Below are 27,301 nucleotides of genomic sequence, written 5' to 3'. Positions count from 1 at the left end.
ACAAGATTCTCATCTATATCAGTATGTTTATTAGGCCAGGGATGCCTACCCATAATTTTTACTTAGGTGCTATAGTAAACAAAAATCAAAATGTTTTAAACTGACCAAAAACAGGAGCATCATTGTGTTTCAGTCACTTCCTTGCCTAGCAACTTTGGACTGCTTGTCACCAAAAAAGATGAAGCAATTAAGAAAGGCAAGCCATAATGGACATTGAAGGCTCTTTGAAATTACATAGAATATCTCCTCTCATAAATATAATCATTAAATATTTATTTTTGTAATAATTATGTTTATATTTTTATCATCTCAGTTCATGGGTAAAAGACACTGGGTAGGGGCTCTTTGTAGGGGTCTGACAACCCCTTCCGAACAGCAATTTTGTCAGATATTCCTTTTTTTAACGTACAGACATACTACCTTCTTTTGACAAAATTTGGTCTATGGGCTAGAAGGGGTGAAATCAACCCGCCTTTTGGGGTTGGGTGAGGGTGCCCTTTGTGGGGGGTCTGACAACACCTTCCCGACTGGGAATTTTGCCAGTTTTACACTTTTTGTAATGTACATCCATACTACTTCCTTTTGACAAAGTTTGGTCCATGGGCTAGATGGGATGAAATCAACCCTACTGGGGGTGACTTAGTGGGGGGTCTGACAACCCCTTCCCGACTGGGAATTTTGTCAGTTTTACACTTTTTGTTATGTACATCCATACAACTACCTTTTGACAAAGTTTGGTATTGCAAAAGTTTGGTCCATGGGCTAGATGGGGTGAAATCAACCCAACTGGGGGTGACGTAGTTGGGGGTCTGACAACCCCTTCCCGACCAGGAATTTTGTCAGTTTTGCCTTTTTTGTAATGCAGCCATACTACTTCCTTCTGACAAAGTTTGGTCCATGGGCTAGATGAGGTGAAATCAACCTGACTGGGGGTGACTTAGTGGGGGGTCTGACAACCCCTTCCCGACCAGGAATTTTGTCAGTTTTGCACTTTTTGTAATGTACATCCATACAACTACCTTTTGACAAAGTTTGGTATTGCCAAAGTTTGGTCCATGGGCTAGATGGGGTGAAATCAACCCGACTGGGGGTGACCTAGTTGGGGGTCTGACAACCCCTTCCCGACTGGGAATTTTGTCAGTTTTGCCTTTTTTGTAATGTACAGCCATACTACTTCCTTCTGACAAAGTTTGGTCCATGGGCTAGATGGGGTGAAATCAACCCGACTGGGGTGACTTAGTGGGGGGTCTGACAACCCCTTCCCGACCAGGAATTTTGTCAGTTTTGCCTTTTTTGTAATGTACAGCCATACTACTTCCTTATGACAAAGTTTGGTCCATGGGCTAGATAGGGTGAAATTAACCCGACTGGGGGTGACTTAGTGGGGGGTCTGACAACCCCTTCCCAACCAGGAATTTTGTCAGTTTTGCCTTTTTTGTAATGTACAGCCATACTACTTCCTTCTGACAAAGTTTGGTCCATGGGCTAGATGGGGTGAAATTAACCCGTCCGGGGGGTATTTTTCAGGGGGTCTGGGGTCCGAACCCGACCACTGGGGTTAAGCTGACAATTTTTTTGTGAATGACCTAGATGGTCTAAGTAACTTTAAGGGGTCAAACCTTCTGGGCTAAATGGGGTGAAATCATATGGGACAGGCTCCCAGACTAAGTGTAAGTACGTACAATCATATATATGATCCACATCGATATGGGTTCACTGGGTTTCCATTTGGCCTGTTTCCTACAAGATTTCTAACTGCAGGTGCGTAGGCAAGGGAGGGGGGGGGGGATGAAGGGTGGAGACCGCCCTCCCCATGGAGCGTATTTTTTTTTGATATTTTCTAAGATATCGAAGTTTTATAGTAACAGTTATAAGAGGTTTTAATATTTGTACACCAATAATTTAACTGTGTCTGAATTTTCAAAAATTCCTTGACCAACATTCTTCATCATACTTCCCTCTACTCGTGCAATTGACCGGTCTATTAGGGGTTGAGGGGGGGTTTTCTAAATTGGTTGTCCATAGATGAAATTTTGTGCAACATTATGGGTATGTTTTGAAGTGAATTTATTATTCAAATTCTGAACAAATAATGGGCTTAAAACCTTGAAAAGTGGGGCGGACGGGTGTTGTGAGGCGTTACATAGAATTACCTACAAAGGCAATGATCCACAGGAGATGCAATGAGGTCGAACATGATGTGTGACTGGTGACAATCTTGAAAAAAAGGTTATGAATGAAAAAAAAACCTATTAGGAAAACTTGGTTCTCAGGCAAAAGTGTACATCTGGTTGGTCATTTCCAAGCCCGAGAAGTGCCATTTCCGGTGATTTGGGGGGCTATCAAAACCAGAAATTTTCTTGTACACTGCGGGCCAACCAATGGTGGCGCTCCGCTTTGATAGTAATTTGCCTGCATCCAAGCAAATGTCCCCCCCAATATTTGAAACAGATCGCCGCCCCTGTTAACAATGATTATTAAACAGTGAAAACCACCAATTCAATTTTGAGTTCTCAAATATTGACTCTGATAAAAACTAACTGAACTTCAATAACATATTTAGTTTTAAGCCATAATTCATTGTGAATGAATTATTGTCCATATCTCAACAACACCGTAGAAAACTTGAAATGACCATGTTCATTCACCACATTTGGTGCTTCAAGTTTGACTTAAGTTATACCTTGGTAGCATAATTGTCTACATTATAAGCATGATTATACTGTATGATAACTCACGTAACATGGTAACTCACGTTACCATTTGCATCACCTACCCTACTTAACATAGTGGGGTGCACATCATTTCTTTACTTGTTTCACATTTCGGGGTGATGAGTAGAAACCCAAATCCAATTATGAGATTTTTAGTAGTGTCATATTTGATGTATGGGGAAAAATATTAATTTTTGTTACTCACGTTACATCAGCTGATAGAGGTTTGAATAAAGCAAATATTGATTATTTTTGATTATATATTCAAAAGGTTGGTAGTGATATCTGAAGTTAGTGCACTATGTAAGCAATAAATGTACAAATCAGTTGAGTATTACCATTAATTTCTTAGGAGAACAAAAACAAATCTTTTAATAATTTGTGCACAAAATTTGCATTACAGCATCCTTTCACTTCATATGCAAAATTCTACAACAAAAAAATCAATATTTAGGAAGGTATCATATTGATTCCACAAACTTGGATATGTTTACAACAACATTTAACCAATGACAAGATGTGATTGCAGAATTTATATTTTGAGCCCATGTACACTTTTTCATGGAAATGCCCTCCTGCTTTAATTCTCTTCTTGAAGAGGGCAAATTTCATCTATTAAGCTCTGGCATCTGGTTCTATCAACGTTGCCTTCAAGTAAAGTGTACTGTATACACCTATACTGCGTTTGTTTTCCCTGAGTGTGGTTTTCACTGCGCTGTGGAGATTGCAACGATCACAGATTTTACCCTTCTGTGTTTTATAATTATTCAAGTGCTCAATAGTGTTATGCAATACTTACTTCCTGCTCATTGGCTGATTGAAATTCTAATGAATTACCAACTAGGCTGATGGACATTGTGTGGAAATTTACATATGAAAATGCCACAGAATTAGTAAATATGCATGAGAAACTGGACAAATAAGTATTTGCTGACAGAGTAGTGATCTAATGAATGCCAGGAATTGCCCTGATAGCATTAAACACTGAATCCTACTGTAATATACCGGAGCTTGCAGCAGATAACTGGAATTTTTCCTTATAATAGGGGTAGGAACCGGAAGGGACGAGGTGGCCCTTGCACTGTAGGTCCAAATCTGGGACTCCACCTTAAGGTTTGGAGGACTACTTTGAAGGATTACTTGTGCCTAAACTTTCACTCGTCAGCTTAAAAAAACAGTTTAACCCCACTTATGGGCCCGATAAAGGCAATCCCTGTTTTTTTATTTTTCAGTTGGTAAAGATTGCCCGATATCCCCCTTCCCCCACCCCTATGTATAATGCTCTGGCAACATCCCTGTGAACCAACTACCAAGTACTACTGTAAACAAAATAACACTATAGAGATCATTTGTTGGACAATAGCCTACTTATTGACTGGTCAAGCGGTAACGGAGGGACATTTGACTGTATTACTGACACATTTTGTTTCTCTCTGCATTAGCTTGGGTGATTATTTTGCAATTTCTTGTGTGGTTATCTAGACACATAGGCGTAGGAGGCGGGGGGGGGGGGGGAAGGGGGCTGTAGCCCCCCAACCAAAATTTTTGGTGAAAATTCGGGCAAAACGCTGAGAATTTTCAGGCACCTACTGAAAAAAGAATAATTTGCAGTGTAATTTCATTTTTTGGGGTGAAAATTCGGCAATATGCTGAGGATTTTTCGGGCACCTACTGAAAGAAGCATATTTTGCAATGTGTTTTTCAATGGTTAAACTTATATTCTTATGATCATTGTTGTTGTAACAAATTCCCCAATAATTTTAACAAATATGGAAAGGTAATAAGATGAAAAATGAATGTATGTTATTGGCATGTGATGTTATAACCGATGAATGCCCATATGATATGCACAATAACATGTTGAACGTGCGGAGCGCGAACATTTATTTTATTTTTTATTTTATTTTATTTTCGGGCAAGTCTTTACAGCCCCCCAAATCGAATTAGGCTACTACGCCTATGTCTAAACAGCTAGTAACTTGCTTCATACCCATATATTTAATTCTTGTGGCTGTTACTGTAGGAAAAATATGGCATGAAAAACATCACGGTAACGGAGGGACACGAAATGAATATGTGTTTCACACTTTCTTTTGAAGATGTCAAATTCACTGTTCTTAAGTTACACTGACAGTGGCGGAGCATCCATACAGTCAGAGGGGGCAGATCCCCCCCCCCCCCATTCCACCTGACGGACTCAAATGGACTGCTGGCGCCCTTTTCGGCTTTTTACCACTTTTTACTTATTCGTGATTATTGACTTTATTGCGCTCTCAAATACCAATCACAAGAAAAAAATGACATTTTGTTGGTGGCGATGACACCTATTTATTCTTCGTTTATCTGCAAATTAGCAAGGCCCCCTGGGAAGGGTCAGTTCCGGCGATCTAGGGAGTATCTTTACTCAAAACATTTCTGTACCATCCGCGCCAACCTGTGGTAGCGCTCGCTTAGATAGTGTTGAAAGCACCCCTACAGACCATTCTCGCCCCCTGACCAATACCCCTAGCTTCGCCACTGTGCACTGACCATGTAACTGATATCTTGTGTTGGCTGGTGCATTGCTTCACATATACCAAGGGAAAATTAGATGAACAGGCATCAACTGTCAAATCTACATTTGATCTTCTACAGTAATGGAGGGACAATTCTGATGGTAACGAAGGGTCACAAAATATTCGGTGCTGTTTAGTGTAGTCTTTTGCCTGTTTTGCTGCTATAGATTCAATATTTTCATTGCTATTAGACTAACAGTTATATTACTTAGCGAAACAAGGATAAGAGTATTAAACCAATAGCTTTATTCACCAAACCATTAGCATATGTGGTTACTAAAAGATTTAAGAAAAAAGTAAAAAATAATAAGAAATTGGTTTAAAGGACAAGTTTAAGCAGAGCACTTTTCATCATTTAACACTCTCTAACTGCATTATGAGAAACTGAGGGGGGGGGGGGGCTTGTACAGTTCAAAACAAGTCAATTAATCACGTGTATTTACAGTAGACAGTTCACAGGTACTGCACTGTACCATGTGCACAAATTTGTTTCTGTTTCTTGCCAAGATGCCTACTGACTTCACATTCTGAGGAATCATTTTATGCAAGCTATCGTTCTCTTCACATAAACAGGAAGTCAAGGAATCTATTCAAAGAACACAACAATTAAGTAGCAAGTTAACTCCCAGGAATCTGTGCACAAGAGCATCTGGTAAACAACTGTCCCTCTGTTACTGGTACGGAGGGACACTAGTTCACTTGTTCTTTACTCTAGCATTAAAATTAGCTAAATCCATGGTTTAACATTTCTTGACTGGTTAATTCTAAGAAAGTGTTTTATACAAATTATGAAATTTTCCCATCATTTAATGACTAGGAAATAATATAAAAAAATGTATTTTTTGGGTAACGGAGGGACATGTAACGGAGGGTCAAATCAGGTATTTAGCAATTACTGCTAATTGTCAAGTTATAAACATTGAAGGGGAATTATTCCTGTGGTACGCATAATAATGACCATGACAGATATTGTATATAGATTGTGTACTAGGAAAAATCTGGTTTTAAAAATATCCCTATAATTCAATAATGTGGGGCACAACACAAGTGAAATTGGCATGTATTATATATGTCTATAACTTTTTATTAAATTAGTATATTATTATTATATTTTTGTTATGCAAGCACAGTGGTAAAATATAATTCATTAACTATCTTAACTATCTTAGCCATACCACATTTGACCAAGTTCTGTACATTTCAACCCAAATGTTACATTTCCCTTGACCCTGCCTAGCAGGCAATACAGAAAAGGTAAGAAAGAAAACCTAACGTTTAATTTTAATATTATGAGTTTTAATAGGCTGAGGAATGAAAGATAAAGGATAGTGGGGGTTTTAGTAACAGAAGGAGGCTGTATGAGCCTACTACTGGGCGGGATTGCTTGTCTCATAAGCTGGACATGCAGGGGGGACTCTTGCAGCTTGCTACATACAAGGCATTGGTAAACATAGTTCACCTCCTCCTGCACCTCACCAATAACTCATCCTGCCCTCCTATAAATACATTAATTAATACACTCCTTTCCAGTAATTGTAGGATTGCCTCCCCTGCAAATTAGGCAATAATGCCACCCCCTTACAAAACAAGTTCATTAAAAATTTGGTATCTACATGGAAAGAATTCAATTTCCTCATTTAGAGATTAATTTGTTATTAACAAACCAATCCAGTTTTTGATTGATATAAACACTTAAATACTAGATCAACACGATCGACTCAACAGTTATTAATGTCCGGTGAGGGTCTTATGACGACGAAAGTCTAACAAAGTCCCAATAAAAATACACCTTATAATTAAGTACAAGAATTAGAGAAAAATATAGGGTGAAACAAGTATAAAATCTAACTTTCTTTTCATTTTACTGAAATGACCAAGGAGGTGAAGATCTTTAGGGTGGTTTTGCAATATGCCCCATTCTCAAACAATGGAAACTTTGGTTTGTCATAGTCCCAGGCATCATGAATGGCTGCTGCCAGACATGTTAAGTGATGGGAATGCTCATCAGACTCGACCCCCAAATGCCCCCAATCTCCAAATATTTGGTCGGCTGGAAATATTTGGTCTGGCTGGAGAACCTACTGGAAAATGTTTGGCATACAGTTTAATGTATGTTTATTCCCCTCTACAAATATTTCCCATGTCTGCACGCGTGCGATTTTAGAAGAGTGCGCAAAATGCAAACGGTTCGCGTGCAATTTGAAACATTGTACGCTAGCAAAAGTAGCGCGTCGCACGCAAGCTGCGCGCTACAGCGTGCCGCGCGCGAAACGCAAACGGATCGAGGGCGATTTGAAACTATATACGCTAGCAAAAGTCGCACGCAAGCTGCGCGCTACAGCGTGCCGCGCGGTCCAGCTTTAAGCGCGCGAAAGGCAAACGGATCGCGTGCGATTTGAAACAATGTACGCTAGCAAAAGTAGGGTGTCGCACGCAAGCTGCGCACTGTAGCGCGCCAGAAGCATAGAAACAATGCACGCTACTTGAGCAAGCTGTGCCCGCTACTTGAGCGCGCTGCGAGCGACTTGAGCGCGCTGCGGTTTGTTGTTGAATATAGAACCACACAAGAAGATAAAGGGTGCATGCAGCTATATAAGCACATATAGCTCCAAAGCAGAAAAGAGAAAACAAATTTTTCAATTTAAATGTCTAAAATAAAATGTATTGTGAAGTAAAATGAGACAACATGTCTCATGTGCACAGATTAATATTAAAAGGTATTTTAATGAAAAGAAAAGATCTTGGTGAGAATACTGCTGATGAGTAGAATTGTTTAGGGTGTAAGCATTGGCAGTTGACGGATAGAATATTAATACAATTAAGTGATTTAATATTTTTATTAAAGGTTGGAGAAACTAACAAGGCTTAAAACTGTGAACATAGACTTTGTTCATAAAGTCAACAGTGTCATGCAACTTTATAAGAGTAATGAACTAATGTAGTTTTGGTTAACAGTTTAATTAAAATGAATATAAAAAAAAAACTGGCAAGATATCATAGTTAGTATAAAAAAAGATTGATGCAATATAAAAAAAATATCTAATTGTGCAGCAGAAAAATGGCAGGTGAAAGAAATCATTGATTTTTAACTAAAATGACTCAATTCAGATTGCTTGGTGTAACCTAAACTACCAAAAGTTTTCAAGGTATAAAAAATGGCAAGGGGGAAAATGGAATACTGAGAGATTTTTAGGTAATGTGCAGTTGCAGCTTAAGAATATAATTGAAATACTTTAAGGTTTAAAGTCATTTTAAAAATGGCAAGGCTAAATATGGAGTATATTACATAGAGTTGCAAAGGCTGTTGAGTACCTATCATACAAGGAAGTTTTAAGTGACCTATAAAGTTAGCATACAATATATACCCAACCCCAGGGAAGTTTTGAATTGTTACTGCCGCTTGTCTGTCAAACTGGAAAACTTCTGCTTGAAGCTACGACGAACAGTGACGCACTTGCTGTTTACTATGGCATTGATGTCAGTCTCTGTCGGTGCTGGCAGACCCTTCTTTTGACAAAAGCACAGGACATATGCTGCAAAGAAATGGGTAAAAACCTATCTAATTGATGTAAATAATATTTAACACATGAAAAAGTGTCAGTTGTGCACTGAAAAAAAATTTCTGTAGGTACAAAATTTCTGGTTTATAAATTTTTGTCTTTTCTGTAAGTGCACATTGCATGCCACCAAAATATCCCTTTAATAAATTGTCAATCACCAAAATGCAAAGTAGAATGCAAACAGCAAACAATTTGAAACACTCAACTCCTTTTTTTGGTGCACACACCTACCTTAAAATATATGCTCTCTTTTGCAAGCTTTTTTTCTTGATAAATAGAAAAAGTAAACCTTTTAACAGTAACTCACCTTTGGCTGCACTCAAGCGTTTGGGATCAAGCGGAACACTCACGTCAGCAGACTGCTTGTTGCAAGCCTTTGGTCTTCCTCCAACAGCACAGCCACGACGAAGCTCATCAAAGGAAAAGAGGACTTCTAGAATTTTCCTCAACATTACACCTAAACCTTTTCTCCCTTTTAGTGCAATACTGGTTCGTTCTGGCACAGTGACATAAACACCAGTGCCTTTCACTAATTCAACTTTCTGCAAAGAGACAATGAAATGTAGAAAATGACTAAATATTTATCACTGTCAATTTGTTTTCATTAGTAAGGGGAATGGAAAAGTGGGGGGGGGGCAAATGGGTTGCTGTCAGGAAGACTTGAAAAAAATGTGAAGTTGAAACAAAGTTTGTACCCATTCCAACAGCAAAAATTTCTATGACTTTTCCATGACTTTCAAGGACCTCAAATGAAATATTCTTCAAATGTGTTTTTGTTTTCCCACTTCTGTTTTTTTTTACATTATAAACAAATTTTAGATTGAGAATATCAGGGAAAAAATACATGGTTTCTTTAGATTCCCTGACTTTTCCATGACCTTTGGAAAAATTATACATATTCCCTTACTTTCCAGACCTTGAAATTCCTATTTTAGTTTCCCTGACTTTCCAGAACCTGCAGTGTGCAAACTTTGTGATATTATTACAGGCTGGGACGAGTTGTGCAATCTCTACCTGAATTTTTTACAAACATTTTTCTTTTTTTGATTAAGACACAAGCTTTTGTTGCTTATTCATATGTACCTGTACTTACAAGGTAGGGTTTGCCTTTCCAAGGTGATTCATACACTTACAGTTGAATTTCAAGTATTTTCATAGATCACTTTTATTTTGATATGCTAGGACTGTAAGCAGGATAAATTTGTTACCGCACAGCTCAAAATAGAAACAAAGCTACAAAAGAACACACCTCATCATGATCAACAGATGGTGATGGTGACATTGATGTGTCACCTACTTCTGTGACGGAGCTACTTGTTGTTGCCCCCAGTGTACTCGTTTCAGGTATGGTTGAAAATGATGGCGTAGTCAACGATGGTGGCGTAGTTAACGATGGTGGCGTAGTCATCAATGGTGGTGCAGTCTCTGTGACCATACAGGACAAAGTCTTTGTCAGGTCACTGAGGAATTTAATCTTCCTTGGAGTCACATCTAATGAACAGGAGATTATAAAAGAACTCATTTTTCTATCATATCCATTCATGAGGGTAAATGAGACAATTAGCAATCATTACCTACAGTATGTACCAATTGAAACCTGAAATGTTGGTTAAAATTTACATTTTTCTAGGCGAAGTCCAATAGATTAAACAAGGTTTTCTCACAATAAGGAAAAGAGGGAAACCGGCAAAAGTCTGGGTTTTTGTGGTCCTTGTCCTGGAAATAATAATATGGTGTAAAAATATAGCCAGAAAAAAATAATATTCTGGTCCAAAAACAGCTAAAATAAACTTACTGATTTCATTCATTACTGTCTTCTCTGGTGCTGGTGAGTTGTAGCAGTCACAACCTTCACTGAGCCTTTGTCGCAAATCTTGAATTTCCTGGTCATTTGTTTCAATTACCCACAGAAGTCTGTCTACTTCCTGTCTCAAGAAATGAATTTCATCCAGGTTTGTAGAGTCATTAAAAAGATTAGAATCATCGTGAAGAACTTCTACAGCCCGTGAGACTCCTTCAAGACAGTTTCCTTCATCTCCTGAATCATTCAGTAGGGCTGTGAATGAAGTAAACTGGGCAGACATTGCATTGTCAGTGTTGCTAATAATTGGTTCTGGAATAGGAATATCTATTGCAGGCTCAGGTTCTCCTGTGGAAGTTGATGTATAAGTGGGGCTTTCCTTCAAATATTGTTCAAAGACAGCCCTCTGGGCATCAACTTTGGCGGAAAGTTTTGACATCTTTGCCTTGGTCTCCTTTGCTTTTTTCGTGGGCGGTGGCAGTAAAGCTTTGTCAGCCGTTTCCTCTTCCTCCACATCTGTTGCCTCAAGTAGTTTCCTGGGCTTTGTCCTCTTTCTCCCTTTCGTAGAAGCTATACACTCATCCTGACGTGGAGATGATTGGCCTTCTTGGGGATCCGTTACTTTAAAGAGGGCCTCTTCAAGTTTAAACTGCTCTTCACGTAATACTTTAGAGTCAGCTGTGAATGATTGTACAGAAAACAATGATGATCACAGTTGCTTACCTCTATAGTATGAGAACTCTACCTAATAATTTTTTTTAAACAATAGGATTACAGAAACATGGTACATGTATGGTTATATGCAGCCCCAGACATAAGGGGGGGGGGGAATCATTGGGGTTTTAAAAGAGCAGGGCATGATGATTTATTGTATTGAAAAAGTACAGAGAAGACTGATGTCATACAGTAGGCAATTACTGTATAGACTGTAGCCTGCAGGTAAGGTTTGGTGACTTTGGTTGTCAGATAAATGACATGCATTAAAGGGACGAAGTACAGTTAAACTACTGTAGACTCGAAAAGTAGCAAGAAATAAATTAATGAACATTAATGATGCGTGACATATTTAAAGTGTACAGTCGACATATTTGTCGTATTAACACTATTCACAGAAAGGTTTTAATTTTTACACACCACAAAGTTCCTAGGGAAAACTAGGCTAATCAATTTGTACAGGATTTCAATTTGATTTCAAATTGTACAGGATTTTTCAAGACAATGAGCAACTTTCTGAAAAATTACTTTGCTTTGTATATTAATGCATACAGTACCAACATTTGTCTTGTTTGGACCTGGTAAAGAAGGACCATGCTTTTGAAATGATGACTCCATAACTAAGTAAACATTCTTTAGAACGCTTTAAATTTATTTCTTGACGCCAATAAGCATGTGGCCTAGGCTTCCTTGTACTTGTAACGTCAGAGGAAACCAACATAAATATAAAGTAGCCTATTTACTGATTCCATTGCACTGCAATTTTGCAGCCTTCTAATCATCTGCGTTGAGGGCTATAGGCTATCAAATGTTGTGTTATGTGTAGCCTAATTCGCCTTTGTTGTAAGAATAGTTTATAAATAATTGTTACGACTAGTCGTAAGAATAGCCACGGCCAATAAAGAATTTTGATCACAGGTAGGCTAGGCCTAGGCTAACCACTTTTGAATATCTGGCATATTTAGAGCCAATACAGCATAGGCCTAGGCCTAGGCTTTAAGTTTAAATAGTTACTACTGTAGTACTAGCCTAGGCCTAGTAGTATTAGTAAGGTAGCCTAAGCTACAATTGCTTAGCCTAAGCTGTAAATTTAGTGTTACTCTTAAGTTAATGTTACTTGTTAGCCTATCGCAATAGTACTCACCACTGATTTTGATAAGCTTTCCGAGATATGGTCCCTTTCCTTTCCACTTGATTTTACAAACAGCTCCTTCTTTCACTTGATTTTTTTCAACCACTGAAGATAAAGGTTCGATGCTGACTAAACGATCGTCAACCCAGTAAATAAGGCATCTTTGCCGAACAGTTTGGAGTTTCGTTGAAACGACTTTAGGACTTTTTGCATTTTCTGCCGCTGTCTGAGACAAAAGCATCAAGGCAGTCGCATCCATTATCAAGGCCCTAACTTGCAAATATAAATGTCTTGATATTGTTAAAATTCCCTGGATAATTCGCAAAGCTGCAATCTCCAACAGGTTGACAAAGAATGTATTTTGACGATAATCCAACGGAATATCCTGCTTCCGATACAAAGAAAACGAACAACTGGTTTGCAAAGTCGAGGCTGTAGAACTACAGGACGTTAGGCTAGTAGGTTAGGCTATGGAAGAGCTAGAAACCTTACGTTCATGCAAACGAAACTGAGAGATAAACTATCAGCTAATTAAAGTTGAGCGGAATCAATACAAGGCATAAAAAAAAAAGAAATTTAAACACTTTCGCAATGGCTGATTGAAATAAGTTACAGTAGATGTCAAGGGAAAGATATGGACTTTTCGGCAAGAACTTGTTGACAGCGTACTGTAACGTCGGTACTTCTAACTTAGGTTCAAAATTAAAGCGCGGTGATCGTTTGTTCTACGCTGATTGGCTAGTATCTACCAGTCCATAATATTTGCATATATATCGACTTACGCAACATCTATAGTTTGGCAAAGTGCTTCCACGGAGGAGAAAGAATCACGTAAGCTGTCAAAACAGGTAATAACACGGTTAAGGTGGTCAAAATGTTTATAGAGCAGTAATTCGGTTCAAAAGTAGTCGCATGAGCTTATCTTTGAAAACTTGTATTGGTAACAGGATCTAACGATGCGTATTTAAGAAAATTCATTTTCACGATGTGGAAGCATTTTAGTTGTATCGTACATTGTTCCGTACAACTGACCATTATCGGGATATGTTAATTGCTATTTTCAAGCACTGATCTACACTAACGAGCAGTGTTCTCAAGTAGTAATTTAGTATACAGTGCCAAGTTGCCAACGTTAATCTAACATACTTAGTAAACTATTACAGCGCGGCGACCATCCGGTGAAAGTATTTTTAAACGTCAGCACTACCGAGCCCGCCTGTTGTTTCATCAGGGGGAAAATGGTGATCATTCGTAGGTTTTGCACAGATGAACTCACTGTCGCAGTTGTGTTATGGTGACTTCGAAACCACCTCATATTCATAATGTCTCACTTACTGGAAGTTGATCCAACAAGTCCTTACTTGCCTACACAGGACAACAGAGCTTATAAGCGGCGGCGTACACAACGTCAGCCTAACGTTCAGTCACGCTGTCGAACAAGGCCTAAGCCTAGTGATATTAATAGTTCATCAAAACAAACTGTCTCGAGAACCACACGGTGGCGTATGGACAAGCAAGTGGAGATTAATGCGAGTTTAGGTGTTAGGACAGCTGAATTAGAAGATGATGAATTCACAGTAAGTGAAATTCAGCCAGGGCAAGTTGACTTCGTTTCAACAAGAGAGGTTGAAGTTGAACATGATGCCCATGGTAGTACTACTACTGCTACTAGTACTAGCCTCCAAATTACGCAATACATAGGCCAAGCAACAAACAAACAATTTGAACCTAGCCAACCTTCCCTTACAACCCATTTAAAACCTGAACTCAATGAGGATAAAATGGGTACTCAGAATTTGTCATCTGAACTTGAATGCATTCATACTGTGGAACAAGGATCTAGTAATAATCTGAATTTCTCCGAATCTGACCACTTCATGGGCCTACCTCTGTCTGATGGCTCCTCAACGGATGGAATAAAAAGGTAATAAGACCTAGGCTTATAGTATAACTAGGCTTCCCAAATTAGTGATACTTTTTAGGTAGACTCACATACAGTAGTCGTAAGGGAAATAGGTAAGGACCAACTGGCCAGCTGTCTTATTCCCAAAATACAATTTGCCCAAACAGCCTGGATTTTTTTATTAACCAACCTGGGCTTATGTGGTTTCTTTAACAAGAATGAAGATATATGGTACTGATCAGAGCTTGTGTGGGTTTTAATATGCCCAGGCAGGTTGGGTGAAATCTATCAAGTATTATTAATTTGACATGTATGATGCTAGTAAGTGTTGCAGTTTAATCCTTGATCAAATGAAATAGAATAGAAAATAGAGTTAAAGTTGGTGCGATGCTGTGTCAAATTGGTCAAGGGTTTGGGGATTTCCTCTATATGTACTTTTCTAGTCATCTTTACTTTTAGAAGTACACTTAAATCATGGAAAAATGTTTCATCATAGAAACATGCAAGAAGCTCATGTTTCCTTGCCATTCACTAAAACAATGCAAGGTTCTCGGCTGTACTCTAACATAGTTGTTCACACATAAACAGGTTATATTTGAACCATAACTTTTTTTTCCTGTACTCATCACAGGGATCTGGATGATGATAACCTCCACCTGGCAAATATTAAAGAGGTAGGAGGCATTTATGAAAGTGATGACTGGTGTGACCCACTCAGTGTAGAGGAGTTCGACCTTGAAGATGACTGGTTTGACTGCAAGGAATCCCCATCTATCCATGATGAAGCAGAAGATGAAGGAAGTAAACCACTTTATGAAGGTGCTCCACTAACTTTGGCAGAAAGTATGTTGATGATTCTGATGTTTTCAAGCAGCCATAGCATTACTGGTGTTGCACTGGTTGATTTGCTTGTGCTAATTTCAATGCACTGCCAAAAGCCAAATATCTGCAAGACAACACTTCATATGTTTAACAAATTTTATGGAACTCTAAAAAATCCTTTGAAATTCCACAAGTTCTGCAATTTTTGTAATTATTTACTTAGCTCCTCTGATAATGTTAGGTGCCCAGTATGCAGCAGTGATGTCTCGGAGAACAGTGGAATATCCTACTTTATAGAAATACCGATTGTTAATCAAATTTGCACCTTAATGAAAAGGCAGGGATTTTATAATGACTTGCAGCATAGATTCAACAGAAAGAAGAAAAACAGTGACAATATTGAGGATATTTATGATGGAGAGCAGTACAAACGTCTTTTTGCTCCCGGAAAACTTTTACATGAACCAAGAAACATATCTCTTATGTGGTATACAGATGGATGTCCCATCTTCAAATCATCAAAGGTCAGCCTTTGGCCTCTTTTTTTTTCAATCAATGAGTTGCCGCATAAACGACGGTTCCTAAAAGAGAATTTGATTTACGCTGGATTGTGGCTTGGTTCAAAACCGGCTGTGGGCACTTTTCTGAAGCCATTCCTTGCTTCCATTAAAGAACTTCAAGATGGTGTAGAAGTTTATGCTCAGGACAAAAAGGAAATTATCATAGTTAAAGCTGTGGTTCTCTGCGGTACATGTGACCTTCCTGCAAGAGCTGTAATGTTAAATATGGTGCAGTTTAATGGAGCTTTTGGGTGTTCTCATTGCTTACAAAAAGGCTGTTCAACATCAACAGGAAAAGGCTCGGTGTGGACATATCCTTTTTGCATGACTAATCCCCTTGGTCCTAAACGGTCTCATGAAAAAATGTTGAGTGATGCTATGAAAGTGCATACCATGCAAATGAAAAAGCCCATTAATGGCATCAAAGGGCCTACTTTTCTAAGTTCATTTGGTATGAATCTTGCTGATGGAATGGCTATTGATTATATGCACACAGTTCTGCTTGGAGTATCTAAGAAATTGTTACACTTATGGTTCGACACATCTCATTCCAAAGAACTATTTTCTTTAACCAAACTGCTTGACAATATTGATATGCGACTTACCAAGATAAAGCCTCCACATTTCATTTCCCGAATTCCAAGGAGTATTAAAGATCATTTGGGTTATTGGAAGGCATCAGAATATAGGGCATGGCTGTTTTATTACTCTTTACCAGCTCTAAAGGGTTTAATGAATGACATATTTTTTGAGCATTATGCATTACTAGTAGAGGCAGTTGTCATTTTGAATAGTGACAGTATTTCTGTCAATGATATTAAATACTGTGAAAGTTTACTTATCCAGTTTTGTTACTTGTTTGGGACATTATATGGAGACAGGTACTGCCTTTCTGTGGTTCATGGGCTTCTCCATCTTCCAGGTGTAGTGAGAAATCTTGGTCCACTGTGGGTGTATTCATGCTTTGCATATGAAGATATCAATGGGAAATTATTGCACATGGTGCAGGGCACAAAAAAGCCACATTTGCAAATAGCAAATAATTTGTGTTCTTTGCTGAAGGTTCCAGAGTTATTGCAAAATGTGTCTGTTGGGGCAGATACATTGAAGTATGTTAAAAAACTATCTCTTAAGAAAAAACCTGCCTCAAGGACAGAGGTGATAGATGGCTTCATTTCAGTGGTTGGTCGTCTTTTGCAATGTAACCCTGAGTCAGATCTGTTGCCATTGATAGTTGAATGTATTGGTTATAAACCACAGCTTTTTTACAAATTTCTTCGTCTTCAGCTGAATGACATGTTACTTTACAGCAGTGATTACAAACTTGTGACCAAAAGAAATTCATACACTGTAAGATACCTTAAAGAGGGAGTTACATTTTTTGGGCAGATAAAGTACTTTTTAAAATGTACGAAATGCTGCAGTTGCTCTGCGAAATGCATGTGCTCTTCAGATTATCTCGCTGTGATAAAGCACATGAACTCTGTGGCTGAAAGCATTGCTGCAAATTGCAGAACAACATTAAAATTAGACCATCTTTTGATGGTTAAAAATCAAGGTGATGTTTTTTTTCATATCATACCTGTAAAGTATATTGCTGAGCTATGTATTTTCATGCAGTTTGAAAATCCAGAAGAGTCTTTCATTGCACAAGCTCCAAATTTACTAGAGAGTGACTAAAGGGTGGAATAATATCTTTTGCTGGTAGACTAATACTCAGGGTGTACTGCAAATAAAAATGAGTGCCTTCAGGTTACCAATTTTAATGTTTAGTTTTCTTAAGGAAATCATTGTGAGACATGAATAAATGCTGTGTATATATTCAGCTTTCTGCTCATATTAGGGCAAAAGGAATTGGTATACATTTTGAGGCTGGGGGATTGAGTGGAGAAAGAGGTGTGGTAGTACTTGATATACGTAATTACAGTAAATTCCAAATTGTAGTTCTTTATCAACAATGGAGCATAAGCCTCAAGTTAATGGTGTAGTGCAAGAAAAACCCTTACTGGTTTTAACCATGAATTCACAATTGACATTACATGTGTCATACTTATTTTGGCTTCTAAACAAAAGATGGGTTTCTCCCTCAATTTTGATATTCTTTCTATTTGTTAGCCTGTGATACATTACTTACATGTACTGTATGATGAGTGTAAATAAATTTCATTTCACTACATGTTCTTTGTAATGAGGTATCTTATTTCTAAAGGTGTTGTTAACTTACATTAGAAATTGTTTGTCAGGCTCTGAAAAATATTGCCCTGTTTTCCTCCTATTCCCCAAGGTGCACAAGCATCTTGATTTCATTGAAGATCATTTGAAGTAACATTTCACTGAAAGCCTGCGTTCCTAATTGTACTGTAACATTTCTCATGCTTTTAAATACTGTTCAATATACCCTACAGAATTGTTTCAAGAACCCCTAAGGGCCTTCGGGTTCCCATGAAACTGACCCAGAAGTTTGTATGCGCACCGCACCACCTTACACAAGTCTACCACATGGTTCAAGTCCAAGAGCTACTCGCGCACAAAGACATATAAGCAATTTTTTCAAAGTCCAAATTGTTTGCTTCACATTTTTTTCTAAGTCCAAATTGTTTGCTTCAGAAGTCAGCAAAAGTATTTAAGTCCTCTTTGCACGCTTAACCAAGAACTGGCGCGCTAACATCAAGCGTGCACGTGCAAAGACGAAGCACGTGCACGCTAATACGAAGCGTGCGCCTGCTAAGATGGCACGCGCGCGCTCCGTCTTAGTGTGCGCACGCTAAGACAAAGCGCACGCTTCCCTTGGAGCGCGTGGGTTGTGCGCAGGTTGCGCGCAGGTTGCGTACTTTTGTGCGCCAGTTACGAACGTTGTTGTATGTTCGCTCTCGGCGCATAAGCTGCGCGCAACTAGCACACTTAAATTTGTAGAGGGGTTGTCAACAAATTCCCAATTTCTGGTGGACTTTATTAATTCTGACAATAAATTCACTATATTTGGGTCAAATTTTCCTAACTATTTTGGAATAATTATGGCATTTTCTCAACTCCTGATAAGAGATAGGGTGACATATTTGAGTTGATTTCAACTGCAACTTTTTTTTGGGGGGTCTATTGATACTTTTTCATGGGGGGGGTAAAATGATGGTTTCAACACGATTATATTGTTTTGTGGGTGACCACCCCCACTCCCCCTTGACACCTATGAATTGCATTGCTGAGATTGGTCACCCATTCATAGATGCTCTACCACTTCCTTAGATCTGACATGGTAGAGCTCAGTATACCTAACACATGTTAGGTCTCAAGTTGTTGTGTTTTGAAGTGAATCCTTGATCCTAAATGGTTCCATGAAAGACATCAGTTAACTCCGATTATGCATTAACTTCAACCGTAAACTGGCTTTAACATAAATAAGATTAAAATGCATTTTAAATCTGTGTTCCGATGTTGCAGGCTTTTCAAGTGAACCTATGTGAAAAAGTGGGGTACAATTAGGATCCAAAGTCTCAATAAAACAGGACAGAAACTCAGTCCCTCTTCTTTAAATGCCTTTTTATAAGGTAAAAAATAATTTGTCAAAGGTATAAATATGGTCAACATGGATGTGTAGAGGCTTGAACTGGGGGCTTAAATGAACATAAATAAAGGATACCATTTTAGATGCCATACATACAGTCATGTAGCCTATGGAAGAGCGATAACAAGTGTTACCAAAACTGGATACGGTACTTGTGAAAAAAAATATCTTTCTATGCAGTTTCCATCCACATCATATATTATTGCCTCCTCCTTCATTGAAAACTGCCTCAAGTTTTAACATTTTTTTTTAGTCTTAGTAACAGAGCAATTAAGGTATGGATATGGGAGTTGGCCATTGTTTTCTAATCTTGATAATTTTAAAACTTGTGCCTGCAGCTCATGGGGGGAATTCCCCGAGACCGAAGGTTCGATAGACCGAAATTAAAAAAAGGTCCGCGAGACCGAAATTAAAGAAAGGTCCGCGAGACCGAAATTAAAAAAAGGTCCGCGAGACCGAAATTAAAAAAAGTTCTTATAAAGCGCAAATACACACTTAAGTCTCAGTGCGCTGATAATTATTAACCCCTGGTCATTGGTAACTTGTCACACCCACACACCAAAGTGTGCACAATTCAATCAATCTCTCCTGGGGCACCACAGTGCACCACAAACCGGCGCACGCAACTATATTTACAAGTTACCTCGCAGGTCCCCATTTATACACCTGGGTGAAGAGAGGCAATGGAGATAAAGCGCCTTGACCAAGGACACAAAGCAATGATCTGGCCAGGGCTCGAACCTGTAATCCTTAGATCACAAGTCCACTGCCTTAACCACTTGACCACACGGCCCTACTAGGCCCCACGACATCGTCGTAGCCAGAAATTTAAAGCGGGGCACATTTTGAGATTGATATGGGGGGGAGGGTCTCTGTTGAGATTTTTGTGAACAATTGAAGGTCCTTAGATGCGATCTGGTGCAATGTTTTTCCAGTTTCATCATTATCATATGATATCATATTATCAGCAGATTTTTTTCCTGTTTGAATTCTTTTACATGTTCTTTTACATATTATATCAGAAAGACAAACATAGTTCTCTTTATAATTTCTCCAGTAGGATGACTCTTGTTTATTGTCCAATGTCTGGACTTTAAAGCAGCATTTTGCGTCTTTTTTTTCTCTCAACCTCAATGAATCCACAATGATAACGACATACATAACTAGCTTATCTATTCAAATCTTACTTCAAATGGTGGCATTAAAGTCGAAAAATTTAAAACTTTCAACTGTTTTGTTTTTCTCGAAGATATTTTTTCGTTGGGATCCAAATAAACCTCACCCATAATATGAATATTTAAAAGCTACAAACGTCATTGGCCAATACGTAATACAACACTATGCTTGATTTGTGTATGATTGTCTATGGCAGTTGTTCCAGGGAGTTGTTAGAGTCCAGCTCGGTTGTACCAAGTTACCAACTCGACGTTCATTGCCAACAGCCTATTGTTGATAGTTGTTAACATTGGCGGCGATATCATCAACATTTTAGGGGGGACGAGCAAACCCGTGTCTGATTAATATTCTCAACATGCGAAAAATGTTGATCGGCGTCCCGGGGAGAGTAGTGGTGTATACAGGGTCTTGAGACATGGTGGGGGTGGGTGGGTAGGAGGGGGACTCATAAGCCTATGGAAGAATTTCACTTTAGGAAGGGGGGCATGACGTTCTTTGCCCAAAATTTCCAAAACCTTGCCCGAAAAATGGAAGCGTCACCATAGGTTGATGCTACGGGTATTTCTTGAAAAAAATACCTGTCACATTACCGAAAACCAGAAGCATTTTTGTGTGTTTGTGCTACAAAATGTACAAAAAGTTCGGAAGTTAAATTATTTTAAAATTTATTATGAGGAAATTGTGTCAAATGTTACGGGCTGGAGGTTAAAAGTTGACCCCTAATTAACTTCGGTCTCGCGGAACTTCGGTCTCGTGGGCCTTTTTTTTAATTTCGGTCTCGCGGACCTTTTTATTTTCGGTCTCGCGGACCTTCGGTCTCATGGACTGTAATCAGCTCATGCACCTTCAAGTAGGAGTCATTGGAAGCCTGCTGCTGGTTACACCAATGGGTTTAGGAATATGTTTAGATCATATTTCAAATTACCATGTGTGAGCAATTCCTTACACGATACAATTGCTGAACTGATCAAATTTGACTGGCATTTGAGGAGAGTGAAGGACTCTTATAAATATTACACATCTGTAATTTTCTGGTATCGTAACATCACTTTAGGGTAACGTGAATTCATGTTTTGAGACTGTTCCCTTTTGACTTTGAATAACAACATAACCCCTCTTAAGGGTCAGAGAAAGAACTTGGAGAGGGGCAAAAAAGAAAGAAGGAGAGGAGGAGAGGAGACCACACATTTTATTCAAAAATTGATTTGAATCTAAACTATGATTCTCTGTCCCCGCCCCCCCCCCCACCCCCTTTGTTTCTTTGAAATAAAATACTTAATTTTCCAATGTCAATTCAAATATGGAGACTGTAATTTCATTCACAATACAACACTCAATAAAGACCCATTGTATCCTACGCAAACACCTGTTTCTTGTGTTCATGAATGACAAAAAGTCTGTTCTCCTTTCCACTAAAAAACAACAGCTCTGGTGTTCTAGTATTTATGAATGGATGAACTAGAGCCTTGTTTCCATGAAACAGTTGCATTTTGTACAACATTCAAATTTATTTATTTTTTTATGATATACTTTCAGAAGTTTTCTGCTCAATCTTTCGGGATAGTTGAAACTGCCTTCAGCATTTACACTTATTTGTAACAATACATCCAGCTGGTTGAGTTGCACAAATTTTGGGGTAAAATTTTACGGATTGGGCGTGATTTAAAAGGGTTTAAGTTTATTATTGTCACCTTTTGGATTGGGCTAGTCACTGTCCATCTCTAGGGCCCCTTGTATGTTTTAGGGGCATCAGGCTCATGGGACCTCCTAAATTTATTTATTTTGTTATTTCGATCACTGCCTGTAGGGTAGTGTATAACAGTGAAAGCCAGTAGAAATAAAAAATAAAACAAACTAAATGCAAAATATGCCTTTAATTATTCAGTACACACCCAGTACCTATAAAAGTGATGATATTTACCCGTGTACCATTGCTGAATCTAGGTGTGGGGGTGAGAACCCTCACACGCCCCTCTATGTTTTTAATTTATTTATTATTTTTATTCATTCTTCCTTGGAGCCCCAACATTTCCACCTATGGTCAAATCTTGTAACAACTAGGTTTTTCTAACAGGAAGCTTTATTAAGGTTAAATAAAGTGTATTTGGATTGTTTTGGTCAATTTGGCCAGTTTAATTCTTCAGAAAAGTGTAACTGATGTAACCTTTGCAAATAATGTGTATGTGAGCATGGTAAGAAGGGTAAACTTGAAACAAATGTGTTGTATTGAAAGACCATTAATGACCATGTAATTAACATGGTCCATCAGTGAAACTTCAGCTGATTGGATGAAATTAGACCATTTTAAGCCTTAAGGGGCAGCTAATCCATATAGCTTCCAGGGCCTGCAGGGGGTCCCTGGATCCCATAAAGTGTTCAAAGCGAAAGTAATAAAAACCTTAGGGCTTTTAAACATACTCACTAGTGTAAATAATAATAATACTCTGTACAAATGATTTATACCTTAACTTCCCATATGGCTTTTTCCCTAGGCAGTATGCTATGTACCCCCATCCTGCCCTAGTGTGCCTTATATGTCTGGTTATTGATGTAACAATTGTAACCAAAAGTAAATATAAAAGCTTATTAAACTTTTATTTTATGGATGTCTAAATATTTAAAACATGAGATGATGTCAAAATACAGAGGGTTTAGCTGCAACTGACAATGCATGGGAAGTGCTGTTTCTGGCAGTCTGGAAGGCATTTTTGGCAAAATATTTCTTTGTTATATGCTAAAGGCCAACCGATGAAGGTGTTCCACTTAGTTAGTACCACAATGATGGTCAGGGCCTTTTTTGAGAAATTCTAAGTGGGGGGGGTGGCCATTTCACAAAAGGGACCATCTAAGCGAAGGGCCACAATCAGTTGGCGAATATAGTGTACCAAGAAAATCTATGCCAAAATGCCCCCCAGGTGGTGACAGCCCGATATTCATTAGGTTCTATATCCATGAGGTTCATTGTTCATAAGGTTCGCTATTCATAATGAGCCAAAAGGTTCATTGTTCATAAGGTTTGTTATTCATAATGAAAAAAAAAGGTTCGTTGTTCACAATTGGTAAAAGGGTTCGATATACATAATGATTAAAAAAGGCTCATTATTCATAATAGGACGAAGGGTTCGATATTCATAATAGAGCAAAGGGTTCGTAATCCATAAATAGATATATATAGATTCATAATGGAACAAAGGGTCCGTTATTCATAATAGGCATAGCCGAAAAGGTTCAGTATCATTCACAATGAGGAAAAGGACCCCCTTTAGGAAACGTACAAGTTTATGCCGTTAATATGTCGAAAATGTAGGTTTTGCTGCAGGGGGTATAGGGTGAAGCATGGTCTTGATAGTGTGTGGCTCATATTCTCTGCAAAGTTATGCATCCGCCCAGCATCTGGTGGTGCCCCCCATAGGACAGTTGTGCCCCCTGTGTCCCCCCTCTATGAATAAAAAGTATGTTGAGGCCAGTGGTTGAACACTATAGGCGTCTGCGAAAATAGAGGACGTCTTTTGCACTTGTATGATGCACTTCTCTCCTATGATGAATAACGAATCTTTTTTCACATCATGGATTTCGAACCCTTTGTTCAATTATGAATATCGGACCCTTTCTCCTTTTATGAATAACGAACCTTTTGTCCCATTTTGAATAACGGACCCTTCGCTCCATTATGAATATCAGACCTTTCTTTCCATTATGAATAACGAAACCTTTTGTCTATTATGGATTACGAACCCTTTGTCCCATTATGAATAACGAACCTTTTTGCCCATTATGAATATCGAACCTTTGTTTCCATTATGAATACTGGACCTTATGAATTATGATCCCTTTTTATTTTGAATAACGAACTTTATTTCCATTATGAATAGCGAACCTTTTTATAAAAATAATGCTTGTTATGAATAACGAACCTTATGAACAATGAACCTTATGAATAGCGGACCTTATGGATATAGGGCAGACCCCCTTCCCCCCCCCCCAGGTTGCCTGTAATGGTGTTACATGGTACTTCCCAGGCATTGCAAATTGCATCAAAACTTTTTTTGAGATGACATGTTTTATGAGAATTTTTGGGATTTTAGAAAGCTCCTAGATGAAATGTGGTGCAATATTCATAGGATATTCCTTAGTACTATGGTTGTGTGTGGGGAGGGGTGTCCTCTGAGAAATTTTTTGATTTTAGAAACCTAGATGAAATATGGTGCAATATTTATAGGTAATTTCCCAGTATTTGTTGTGTGGAGAAAAGTTGGGGGAGGGGTGCAAGGGGATTAAGGGGTGTCCCCCTCCCTCTTTGAGAATTTTTGGATTTTAGAAAGCTCCTAGATGAGATATGGTGCAATAAAATAGGTTATAAGACAGTACTGGTTAGGTGTAGGAAACGTGGGGAGGAGTATAAGGGGAGGGATTCCCCTTTAGCACCCCATTTTGAAAATGTTATTTACTAGTACACTATGGTTGTGTGTGGGGAGGGGTGTCTATTGAGAATTTTTTGGATTTTAGAAACCTCCTTGTATTTTGGTGCAATATGTATATGTTATTTCCTAGGCCAGTAGTACTTGTTTATTTGAAAATGCCGACTCAATTGTTAAAAAAAACATCAACTTACAATACTCGCATTTTTATAGTAGTAGTAAAAGCATGCTAGGCGGCCTAGTAATTTTTTTGTTGCGAAACTGAAGGTGGCACTGGAGTGTCATAGTATCATACCGATCTGGAGGTCGATGAGGTTTAGTCATTGTTATGGCAACAACGAAATATTAAAGTTTGCTATGGCATTCTGATGGTAGACATAGCTTATAAATGCCATAAGATGTCATGTGTAAATTAATTCTTAGGTTAGTGTTATCTTTTAAATTTTCTTTTAAATGCCGAAATAGGGACCTTTATTAGGGGTGGGGCCAAATGAGCTGACTGGGGGCCATGTAGGGGACTGGGGGGCCCTGATGATGGTCCCTTTTGTTAATATCTGAGTTTGTGGTGCATGGTAACTGGTTGTTTCCAAACCCCACCAGCTGTCATTAGCACGGGACCTCTTGCAGGAAAGCCCAACTTTAGTATTTTCTTCGTCTGCACTATACCCAGCAAATAATTTATCCAGTATCCCTTCTCATTTTGCTACACAATCTGGTCAAATTCCTACACCAATGGAAAAATTGTGTAGCAGTTTTTTGCATGCATAACCCTAGTGTTTTCAACGATTTTAAGCTAAAGAAATGAAAAACCTCAGAACTGCTACGCAAAATTTGAGCACTAAATTATTCCCTGGTACCCCCATTCTCCATGCTCTAAATATCAAAGCTGTAGTCTGGACCTGAGTCCTGACTCGGGTCCACTTTTGCTGGACTGGGACTCAGGGGGCCTTGGACTCAGCAGTCCACTAAATGAAATGCAAGTACTCAGATATAATTAATTAATTGTAACAATAATGTTATATCTGCACATCCCACATCAGCACTATAGTAAGCCTATCAGTTCTTCACCAAAGGTATATATAAGGATCTGCATCCATTTATATTAGTACTGTTAATGAGGTTACATCTCTATGTTCTGACATCTCTATGTTCTGACATCTCTATGTTCTGACATCTCTATGTTCCGACGTCTCTATGTTCCGACAATTTTTTTGGACTCAATTTTTTTTACCCAAATTTTTTAGGACTTAACTTTTTTTGGACCCAAATTTTTGACCAACATGTTTTCGGACCAACTTTTTTCGGACCAAAACAAACTCATAACAAACTTTGGGCCCTTCTTTTTCATGAAAAAAATTGTGGTGCGTCCAAAAAATTGTGTCCTCCAAAAAAAGGTAGGTCAGAAAAAATGTTGGTCCAATAAAATTGAGTCCCCCCAAAAAAATTGGGTCCCCAAAAATTTGGGGCCCAAAAAATTAAGTCCACCCAAAAATTTGGTCCTAAAAATGGGGGACCAAAAAGATTGAGTCTCCCCCAAAAAATTGGGTCAGAAAAAATTTTGGTCAAAAAAAATTAAGAGTCCAAACAAATTGTTGGAACATAGAGACATCGGAACATAGAGACGTTGGAACATAGGGATGTCACCGTTAATGAGGATAAAATGAACATGCTATGAATTTATCTATGTTTTTCTAGCTCTGCACAGGTTCACTACACTCTTTTAAAAATTAATCACTATATACAATTGCTACCATGCAGTACCAGTTAATCTCTTTAAAAATAGGCCTCTGATTCCACTTAAGTCATATATGTACTGTAGTTAACAGAAAGTAATAGCAAGGAACTGAAAAGTCTGTATAGGCCCCAAAGTAAAGCACTCTATAATTGCTAGAAGTTTCCAAAGAGTACATTCCTGGAGGTCTTTACTTACCAAATTGTTCTCAGATATTTGAAATGAACACATAAGAAGACTGAATGTCCCAGTGAGGTACATTTCCTCCAAGGTGGTAATAAAACAGTTTAAGAATTTTGATCAAATGTGACCATATTTGAATATCTGGCATATTTGGGGCCAATACAGCATAACATTAAGAATTTAGAAGATTGGGTTCTGAGAAGATTCTGTGCATCCCAAATGAACACTATAGTAAGCCTATCATTTCTTTGTAATAGGTATATGGATCTGTTTTCAGTGATATAAGTTGGGAAAAGTAAAACATTTCGACAAATATTTTCAAATTATTACACGTCTTAATTCTTCCAAATATTTTAGGCACCATAATACACGATTGTTTGCTTTGAATTTATCTACAGTAAAATCTAGCACTGTACACTATTTAACAAATTATACACTAAACACTTGCTAACATGCAGTACTAGTTAGT

General features: G+C 38.3%; 3 protein-coding genes across 3 annotated transcripts in view; 2 read left to right on the top strand and 1 right to left on the bottom strand.

Moving 5' to 3' along the window:
• The window catches only part of LOC139984383 (uncharacterized), a 54,244-nt gene that overhangs the window by 12,826 nt on the left and 14,117 nt on the right, over nucleotides 1-27,301 (top strand). The gene's annotated exons all lie outside the window — the stretch shown is intronic.
• Nucleotides 7,382-15,011, bottom strand: LOC139984382 (uncharacterized). Its single transcript, XM_071998277.1, has 5 exons — nucleotides 12,489-15,011; nucleotides 10,625-11,308; nucleotides 10,079-10,320; nucleotides 9,137-9,371; nucleotides 7,382-8,802 (listed from the first exon to the last, which is right to left on the bottom strand). The coding sequence occupies exons 1-5, from the start codon at nucleotides 12,733-12,735 to the stop codon at nucleotides 8,660-8,662; spliced, it is 1,551 nt and encodes a 516-aa protein (XP_071854378.1). The 5' UTR covers nucleotides 12,736-15,011; the 3' UTR covers nucleotides 7,382-8,659.
• On the top strand, nucleotides 13,799-18,680 carry LOC139984381 (uncharacterized). Its single transcript, XM_071998275.1, has 2 exons — nucleotides 13,799-14,400; nucleotides 15,011-18,680. Exons 1-2 carry the CDS (start codon nucleotides 13,799-13,801, stop codon nucleotides 17,439-17,441), a joined length of 3,033 nt encoding a protein of 1,010 aa, XP_071854376.1. The 3' UTR covers nucleotides 17,442-18,680.

Source organism: Apostichopus japonicus, chromosome 17, assembly GCF_037975245.1.
Source record: "Apostichopus japonicus isolate 1M-3 chromosome 17, ASM3797524v1, whole genome shotgun sequence".
NCBI classification, from domain to species: Eukaryota; Metazoa; Echinodermata; class Holothuroidea; order Aspidochirotida; family Stichopodidae; genus Apostichopus; species Apostichopus japonicus.
This window is presented reverse-complemented; position numbering and strand designations above follow the sequence as displayed.